General features: G+C 37.3%; 2 protein-coding genes across 2 annotated transcripts; one reads left to right on the plus strand and one right to left on the minus strand.

The window, feature by feature from the left end:
- The first annotated feature begins 8,359 nt into the window (after positions 1 to 8,359).
- Positions 8,360 to 9,704, plus strand: LOC149171085 (putative 12-oxophytodienoate reductase-like protein 2A). Its single transcript, XM_089427431.1, has 3 exons — positions 8,360 to 8,498; positions 8,603 to 8,743; positions 8,991 to 9,704. The coding sequence occupies exons 1-3, from the start codon at positions 8,470 to 8,472 to the stop codon at positions 9,028 to 9,030; spliced, it is 210 nt and encodes a 69-aa protein (XP_089283557.1). The 5' UTR covers positions 8,360 to 8,469; the 3' UTR covers positions 9,031 to 9,704.
- Positions 8,726 to 9,962, minus strand: LOC149171086 (uncharacterized). The gene is made up of 2 exons (XM_089427430.1): positions 9,695 to 9,962; positions 8,726 to 8,819 (listed from the first exon to the last, which is right to left on the minus strand). The coding sequence occupies exons 1-2, from the start codon at positions 9,960 to 9,962 to the stop codon at positions 8,776 to 8,778; spliced, it is 312 nt and encodes a 103-aa protein (XP_089283556.1). The 3' UTR covers positions 8,726 to 8,775.
- Positions 9,963 to 10,189: the final 227 nt, after the last annotated feature.

Genomic DNA, 10,189 nt, shown 5'->3' on the forward strand with positions numbered 1-10,189 from the left:
GAAGCAGGTGGTATCATGATGCTTGAATGACATAGTAATCTATTTGCTTGTTTGACTTGAAGGGTGTTCAAACAGTAGCAAGGATTTTGTTGTTTGGTTGTTTGTAAACTGACTGTTGTTTGAGTTTGCAAAGGTGAAGGGAAATCTACTGATAGCTAAGTCTAGGAGAGGACAAGAAGGAAGAAGAGCTGAAGGCATTTTTCTTATCCCAAAGGACCTCAAAGCAATCCTTGAAGCACAAGAGGTTTGTTACAAAAGTTTGCTTGAATAAGATCTTTGTTAATATTGTTTGAAGTTCTTTTGTTCATTTTGATAATGACTACTTCTACAAGTGAGTCCTCAAATTCTTCCTTCATCACAAGATTATTTGTTGAAGACATGAAGCAAGACTTGTTCATCATGATGGATATGGTGAGAGAAATGTATGAAGATGGAAGGAAGAGCATCATACTTCGAGAGCAGTGGAATTCCATGAAGGAAGAGAATCAGTTTCTTTCTGACAAATTGCAGGGAATGGAAAGACAACTTCATATTGCAAATATGAACCTGGAAAGGGTGCATGAGTTGGAGACGCAGCTCCTTGTTTCCAAAGAAGCCTTAGTCAAGTATCAACTTGAAGAAGAGGTAAACAATTCCAGTTTGTCTTCGAATTCCTCTAAGAATGATTATGTTGGTTCTTTTGAAAAACATACCAGAGGCATAGGTTCTAAGTTAATGTCCAAAATGGGCTATGAAGGAAAAGGCTTGGGCAAACATGCACAGGGTATAATTGAGCCAATAATGGTTGAGGAAAGGCCTAAGTATTTGGGTCTTGGCTATGGACAATCTTACGAAGAAGGTTCCAAAGCTGCCATGAAGACAATTGAAACAGTTCCAAGAAGGGGTTTCATTTTAGGTCTTCAACCTCAAGAGTGTGAAGATTGTATTCTTGGGGAATGCAATAGTGTGAAGCATACTCTGCAGAAAGAAGGTGTATATCAGCATACACTTGAACCAGAGAGTTGTGGAAACTCTAACAACATTGAAGAGATTGATGGTGTTCCAAAGGGAGCCACTTCTTCATTCGATTCACCCCCTCATGAAAGAAATAAAAGTGAAAGAGAAAGGTATAAATCTGGTTTTAATCATATTCATTTTGATTATGTTCAGCATGGTAAATTTCTATATAAGTATGGGAAAAGAATTGCATGTTCCTTTTGTGGTTTGGATAACCATAATGTTTCTATATGTTGGAAGAGAATGGCCACATACAGGAAACTTTTGAAGGAAAGGAAGAAAAAAGCCAAAGGTCCACTCGACAAGGAAAATCATGTTGTCAAGAAGATGCACATGTGTTGCACTTACTGCCATAAGCAAGGACATATTGCTAAAAAATGTTGGACTTTGAATCCAACAATGCTTCCACGAAATTTGAAGAAGGTGGAAAGAGAGAATAGCAGGAATGGAAAGAAAGATTCCATGAATTATGTGTTTCAAGATGATTCACATGTTGATGTTGATGCGCAGACAAAGGAAGGACCTTTGAAATGGATTGGTAAGAAATGGTTAGAGTTCTTATCCAATTAAAGGTTGCATGTCGATTGATATAATGCATCTATTTGCTAATAGAATGCAGGTTGCAGGGTTTTACCAAGAAGGTGAATGGAAAAGTTGAGTAAGAGACTCACTTTATTACTGCAACATTATTTTCATTTCAGCTTCAAAAGTATAGTGTACTTAAGAGAAAGTTGAAGGATGAAACATTATATTTCATTTCAGCTTCGAAAGCACATTGTACTAAAGCAAAAGTTGAAGGATGAAATGCATGCATGAGAATGATGTGCTTGAACACAGGGATGTTGATGATTTCCTTGTATTTGGACATGTATGTGTGATTAACTTGAAGGGTTGATTACTTTGTTGTAAACATGCATGTCATGTTAATATTGACTTGGAAAAAGTTGATTTGGTCTCCAAGATGGAGATGATGATGAAGTGTTTCATCTTTGAAAAAGAATACTACAGTTCTTTTTCTACATGCTTGACTTGAAGGGTCAATTGTTTTAAAGGCATGTTTTGTTGGCTTGTTATCTAGTCAATCATTTGTATGCAGATGTAAAGACATGGAGGTGTTCACAAGATGTGAAATCTGTTTCTTTTGATGAAGCAAGAGTTTAGGCCATCCAGTTGTTGTCTGTAATTTTGTTGTTGTTAACAGTTGTTGTTGACAATATGTCAAACATATACAAATGTAAATTTTTGTGAAGAAGATGTAACTTCACATTTCTTTGAGCCACCTTGGATCAATGATCCAAGAAGAAAGGTTTAAACTACCCACTGTGACCTTCTCAGCAGGAGTTCTGCATGAAGTCAAGGAGGAAGACAGTTCTTAACCAAAGGACAAGCACACATCTAGGAATGAAGGTGTTGACTATCTTCGAGTTTTAGTTCAGAAGCACTATGCAAGGCAAGTGTATGGAGGCTGAAAGAAGAGGGTGTTGTTACTCTCATCTACTATTTAGATCAATATATCAATATTTTGGGGTCCAAAAGATTCCCAGTGGGGAGGCGTGATCAGAAAATGATCCTAGATGACTTTTTACTCAAAAATGAAATTCAAATGATTCTCTTGGAGATAGTCTCATTGCATATATCTCTTCATTCTGAGTCTACTGCAATTTGAATGGACCAAAACAGACTCCGGATGAAGGAGTTATTGTAAAATGAAAATTGTCCAATGTCCTTAAAAAAGGAGGCAATTTCATTAATCTTCAAACTATATTGAAAATGTTGATTTTTGGTATAGGCTCACGGGCCAATCCATAGCTGACACATGGAAAGTTAGGATTGGGCCATGTGGCCCTGTTTGATTGGTCAAAAAGGAAATCGGGCAATACTATATTGCATCGCAAATGTGCCAAAGGGAAGGACTTAACCATAGGCCTTAAGGCATTGCGATATGCGATTACCGCTTTATCGCATCACAAAAAGCCAAAGGGAGGACTTAATCAAAGACGTGAAGACTTGCAATGGGCTGATTGCGATGAGCATTGTCAGTCATTGGATCAAAAGGAGATCAACGCATTTTACAGCTAAAGCTACAAGCAATAAGATTCGAAGAGTTTATAGAAAATAAGCTAAACCTTTTGAGTTTCGGAAGGAGGGCAGTAAACGGTATTTCGGGCGGGCTTCAGGCAGTAAGTGGTATTGGAAGGGCTTCACCCGATTCCATACACCAGCTGACACGTAGCACACATCAGGAGAGAGAAAACTGCTTTTTTAGGCGAGTAATCTCCGTGCAAGTGGGTCACCCGAAATGGCTGTCAGCCGTTGGATTAGAGATCGTGGATCAAACGATGCAGATTGAACGGACTGCTTGATGTTTCAGGTTTAGTGTGAACCGTCAGATTAAAAGGCAAATCGATGGACCAAATTAAGTCGAATCGCAATGAGTCAAGTTCAAAGGAATGGACCTTGGGTCGTAATCGATTGCGATTTACGATCGTCGACATATCGCATCGCAATACTCCATCGGAAAAGGAATGGACTTCAGGTCTTTAGACCATGCGATATGCGATATTCCGATAAGCGATGGGCCAATGCACCAATAGCCGATAGCGCCGATCGGAGTGATCGGAGATCGGGGATCGGAGTGTGACAAAGCAAAGGGGAACAATAGACCATGCAACATGTGATTTGCGATGTGCGCGGACTCGATGATTCTATAGATGCGGGTGTAGTTTCCTTTTGAGATCCAACTAAGATTCATAGTCGGGTTTTTTATGTTTTGCCATGTATTCCTGTGTATTTGATAAAATGCTCTATTTTGGGGATTTTAGCTCCATTGAAAGGGTTTTGCCCGTGCCCGTCAGTCCTTTCGTTTTCCAAGCCGTTTTCTATTTCAAATATCATTGCTACCCACCATAAGAAAATGATGTAATTGAACGTGTCATGAAAACACGAATTAAAAAAAAACACAAAAGGAGGCAAAGAGACAGACAGAAGGGTCCAATGCAGAGGAAGGTGTTTTTGGGAACCAAAGAGGTTTTGGTAACCGTCCAGGGGGTCTGGAGGCATTATTCTTGTGGACTCGAGGAGTTCGAGCCATCTCCAAGATAAATCCCATTGTTGTGTAGAGACTCGGAAGGAGCTCACACATTGTAATAATCCGAGCCAGTGAGAGGAGAACAGAGAGAAGCCACTAGAGGTTGGAGGTAGTTATTCTCCTTACAAAGAGCCAAGAGCCAAGAGCCAAAGTCAAGAGCCATAGCCAAAAGCCGAGAGCCAGAGCCGAGAGCCAAGAGTCGGGAGCTAAGAGCCGAGAGCCAGAGATCTAAACAGCCAGGGATAAAGATGGCATTCTAAGCCCATTGGTCCGGTTGTAAACCTATGGAGTTGAGTGTGGAACTTGTAAAAGAATTTAAGCCATAATCCGAAAGAGCCTAGTTGAGTTTACTAGAGCTCACGGAGACGTAGCCCAAGAGGTTTGGGTGAACTCCTAATTATATTGTTGTTATGTGTGTTGGTTATTATTTGCATTATTTGTTGTTATATGTTTTTATATCAGTTTAAGCAATTGAACTTAAAACACATAAACAGTTAAAGACAAACACAAGCATACACCTATTTCAAGCACTTTTAATTCCGCAAATTATCAATCATAAGCAATATCTTGGAAATTGTTTAAGCTTTGGAGTGGGAGATGTTCTTGTGAGTTGACAAGAAGCCTTTAGTTCCCCATTTCAGATTATTGAGTAATGGTACAAATAAGGTTGAAGAATGTATTTATTTGATATATAGGTTAGACTATAATTTTCAGCCTTATAAGATGATAGTACTTTTATGCATAAATTTTTTGATTGCATATATATATATATATATATATTTCTAATTCTATTTTATTTTATTTAAAAGTCTACTAAAAAATAAAATTATCTTAAATTTAAATTATTAAATTGATATCATTTTAATGTTTAGAGGCATTTGTCGAGTCTAATTAGCATAACCTATTGAGAATGAGCTTAATTAGCAAGGTGATCCATAATCAAACCTCATGAGGATGGTTGTGCCTATACTAGGGGAGGAGATATGCTAAAAATTCCACTTAGCTTAGGGCTGGTGTGGCCCACACAACAACCTCACGAGGGTAGTTGTGCCTATGCTAGGGGAGGAGACATGCTAAAAAATCCAGTCAGCTTAGAGTTTGTGTGGCCCAACCTCAGGAGGGTAGTTGTGCCTATGCTAGGGTAGGAAACACGCTAAAAAATCCAGTCAGCTTAGAGTTGGTGTGGCTACGATCCCAAGGTGACTAAAGGATCACAAAAGAAGAATGTTTAGAGAGCTTTTTAAAATCAAAATTATTTTACATTTAAAGATACACTTTAATTCACATAATGTTATAATCTTATCATTTCTTTTCTCTTTTTGATGAAATTATAATTTGTATTATAAGAATTTGTAGACATTTACAATAACATTCACCAACCGGATATTTCTTGCTACCAACTATAACTCATAGTAAACTAAAATTCTGGAAAATAAACACTTTTTTATATAATACCAAAAATTTCAAAACCTTATGCTCTATACATTTCAAATTTTCAAATTTTATAAGAGAAGATCAAATGATCTTAGGCGTTGCTCTATATCTACTTTATTTTCCAAGAAGCAAATTGATTTTTTTAAGGAATGTTGCCATGTGGAACAAACCAATTACCACCCTATGTTTCAAATGAGAAATTTCATGAGTGAAGGTTTCATGATAGAAAAAGGTGATTTCTTCATTTAAACTATTTATCCAAGTGTTATAAGGTTTCTTTTATTGGCTATGGCATATGCATTTTGATTATTAGATCCTAGAATATGAAACAATTTTCAATAGGTGAAATAGGTTTGCAGTCTCTTCAATAGGTGAAATAGGTTTGCAGTCTCTTGATTATATAACATGGTTTATTATTATGTGGAAGATAATTAGTAGCAGTCTAACAATTAAAAATATTTTTCTAAGGGATACAATTAAAAATATTTTTCTAAGGGAATCCGGGATACAATTATTAGTAGAATTGTAAATTTAAATTGTTCAAAATCTCTTTTGCAGTGTATAAATAGAGTCAACATTGTATGAAACTGCTTGGGCACTGGATCTTTGCAGATTGTATTACTGAAACTTAAAATTACAAGAAATTCCCACCAGCTTTGAATCAAAACTGCCAAAAAAAACATAAAAAATAAAAAAATATTACAACTTCTAAAATTAGACTAGGTCTAAGAGTTAGACTACAACGATTATAACAATTATTAGCAGTATATTAAATGATCAAGTAAAAGTTTCTCTTCCGGCACCAATAAAAACATTATATGCTTGCTCTTTGCCAAAAAAACAAAAATGCAGATAAGAAAACATAAATTTCTGCTGTTAGAAATTAATGCCCTCCCCTCGCCTCCGCACTACGGTAATATAACATTACATTCTTATCAAAAAAAAATTATACCACCACCAAATTCCTTAAATGACAAACAAAAAGATCAGACAAACTCATTATTATATTAGACTTTTCCATCCTAATGAATGTATGCTCTGGCAGGTATCTACTTTTCCTTACAAAATTTAGGGACCGTGGTAGGCTTTTTAAAAGCGTAGACAGAGTTCTAACCGTAGACTGTGCGCCGTAAGGATATATTTGTTTTTCTTTAAAAATTTCAAAGGCCGTGCCACGGTAGTAATGTTTTCATAAGTGTACAAAAAAAAGATCATAGAGACAGTTGTAAGCGTACACTCTGGTGCGGACGGGTGGCGGCATGCATCCAGTGAGGAGTTGGATTCGCATGATTGCATAAATAAATTCAACCAGCTGTCTTTAGTGAATTTTTGAAAGTTTTTCTAGTGGATTTTTCCGGTCTACTTTCTCTAAAATCCGGTAGGGATTCTTTGAAAATCACAAGTCTGATGGGTAACCCTTGCACAATAGAAGTGCCCTAAGGGTTTTTCAGGATGCTGAATCCATATATACAGTCAAAAAACTAGTTTAAATAATACAAATCAAGATTTCACCACAAATTTTTCACTGGATTCCTACACAAAACTCCCAAAAATTGCAGTATAAACAACTCCCTTTAAAATATCTACACCATATATTTACTCAACTGAAACCTATAATTCTAAACCATCTAAAAAAATATCCTGAAATACTCAAACTCGTGTGGACAATGAGTAGTATATCTAATTTATTTTAACCAAATTTAAATTTGAAGGGTGTGGCACTGTTTTCAAAAGCGTAGACAGAATTGTCACCATAGACTGTGGCAAAGGCTGTCGCAAGTGAGGGATGCCAACTAATATTTATATGTCTATTCAGTTATAAATAAGCAAAGTTAGTAAATGTCTATAGTTGGATTTAAATAGGGACATTATTCAGCGGTGAGTATATATTGCTCAATATATTAATGACTCAATAGACTTGTAAATATGCTTTGAACTGAGGGATCAGTTCACATGTTGACAGGGAGATTCCCATGTAGTTGTCAAAGCAATGTGGTAAGTAGATTCTCATGTAGTTGTCAAGGCAATGTGGTAAGCAAAATTGGAATTGGGATTTTTTTTGCATAGGGAAGACAATTTTTTTGGATGTTTTGAATTTTTTATTTCTCTTTAGAGAAAATTTTGCTTAAAAAATTGCCTTTCAAAAATAATGTTTTGATCATAAATAAATTCTTTACCAATAAAATTTTAAATTTTAATTAAAAAATTATTTTTTAATAACACATTTACTTTAAATAACAACTAAACAAAACCAAAAAAAAAAACAAAATAACTATAACACATAAATAACTTATTAGTCCCTGCCATCTGGCATCTAGCAGGGACTATAGTAATCGATAGGACCCCGACTTAGCATTAGTTGACCCCTGCCCTTCTCTGTTATACGGCGGTTAGAGCGGGGATATCCTAAGTTTCGTTTGCACTCATTCTTTCGCCATCCTTCGCCATCTTATTTGGCCTCTTCCCGAGGCGGAAGAGGCCGGACCATAGCTTAAACTCGTATTTAAGCACAATCGACTGGCCCTGACCGTGTGCGGTTTCGTTTTAATGCTAACATTAATTCGTTAATGTTTAATGTTAAGTCATACAGCCGGGGTATGCCAAGCTTTCCTAAGGTATTATATCCTGTTGGCTGTTACAAGGTTGTGCTTTGGTGTTAAGCTGCAGGTGTCCTTGGCTGCCGGCAGGTGTCAGGAGGGCGGTCCCCAATATCAGGAGGGCGGTCCCCAATATCAACACCTTGCATCTCTTCTCCCACTTCCAAATTGTTTTCCCGGACTCTTCCGCTTCTTTTCTTAGACGCCTTCTGGTTTCATTGTTTATGCTTTGCAATAGCTTCTGCTAGCAATCATAGTTCAGCAGAGAGTATTTCATTCATATTGCAGGCGAGCGTTTGTTAAATTGAAGTCATTCTTTCGTGCCCGAGTCCTCATCTCCTTTCGTCTTTTCAGATGGGTCCGCTATTCAATCTGTCTCACAGGTAATTTACTATGTCACAAATTTAGTTTCAGAGCAAGTAATTTATATAATTTTTCTGCAAAGCCAGTGAGCTTCAGGTACTAACTCATGTTCACGTACCTGCAGGGTTGTGTTGGCTCCCATGACTCAATGTCGTGCGCTCGACAACATCCCGCAGCCCTGCCACGTGGAGTTCTATTCTCAGAGAACCACGAGAGGAGGCCTCCTCATCACCGAGGCAAACGCAGTCTCGCAGCAAGCCATTGGGTACGCTCTCCTCATTAGCTACGCCATTTCTTTCAGTGATGAAATAAATCGAGAGTGCTTTGGCATGCAGTTTCTCCTGAAAAAATTACATTGATAATGAAAGACTTTTATGTAATGCTGTGGTAAATTTTCATGCAGAAAAAGAATTGATAATATGTTGCCTTTGTAAATCCAGCGTGGTAAATTTTCATGCAGCAAATTTTGCTGCAATACTGATTCTCACAAATTCTGGCAAATTTTTATGCAGGGAAATTTTAAATTTTCATGCCCATGAAGCTATGAAATGAGGCCACTGTGAAGGAATGACTGCAAACAGGATTAAATTTTGTCCTTTTTTTTTTCCATTCCTCGAAATGAGTGAATAGAAGACAGATCTTGTTACTTTTCATGATCAACTTTCGGTCTCCTATAAACCTCATTTGATTTGTTAATTTCTTCCTTCAATTCCATATGAGATAGCACACACCAGAGATATTACAAAGGTTTTATATTTCTTTTCAAGATCGGATTCCTTTCCGCGTTTATATTTCTGCTATTACAAACCTAATTTAAACCTATTTTGTTTCGTGTGTTTTTCTAATTTTTATTTCACCTCTTCATTCCTTATAGCATACCAGACACCAGATATAGTAGATTAATTTCGTATTTCCCTTCCAGATCTGGTTCTTCTCGAGGCTCGTTTTACTGCTATTAGAAGCCTATTTTGTTTCAAATGTTTATTAATTTTCCTTTATCCCTTTCATTCCATGTAGCATAGAACACACCATATATATTACAAATATTTTACTTTTTCTTTCCATTTGCCTCCTACTTTATACCAATTCTGATGCACGATCCAATTGTTTACAGCCTCTGAGATATTCATTTCATTTCATCTACAATTCGTATTCAGGCCATGAAAACTTAAAAGGACTGTCAAAAAATTCACAGATGAGGAGACTATTTATTTACCTGGAGAGAATGTAAGGTGTTGACCAGAAATATCGTCCGGCTTGGCGCAATTCATGGTGGATGAGATCGTCTGTTCCTCATCTCTGCATCTCTTCTTCTCGGCTACTAATTGAGGTGTGCTGCCCTCCATGGGATGAAGGATATGCCCACAGACTACTCGAGTAAGAGCAGAAATCATAGCCAGCATATCCTTGGAATGATGAACGCTGCAAAATAGGCTATTTGCCTCGGACAGATCTTTTCCCCCATTTGTTAACACAGGTTTCATCGATCCCAGGTTTCATCAGATTACATGCAGATTTGGGTGCGTGGCTGAGGTACTAGCATGCTCATGCAACAGTATCCCATGGTAGTAGCTTGGTCATGACCCACGGTATAACATGGAGGAGGTGAGGTATGTGGCGTTCATGGGAGGGCCCACATGGTCCATGACGTCTTTTTATCATAATATAATCTGAAGCCTAGTTTTGCCATAATTGAAAATTACCCCGGCTC

Source organism: Pinus tabuliformis, chromosome 4_2, assembly GCF_031772625.1.
Source record: "Pinus tabuliformis cultivar Carrire ecotype Pingquan chromosome 4_2, CPIR1, whole genome shotgun sequence".
In the NCBI taxonomy this organism is placed as follows: Eukaryota; Viridiplantae; Streptophyta; class Pinopsida; order Pinales; family Pinaceae; genus Pinus; species Pinus tabuliformis.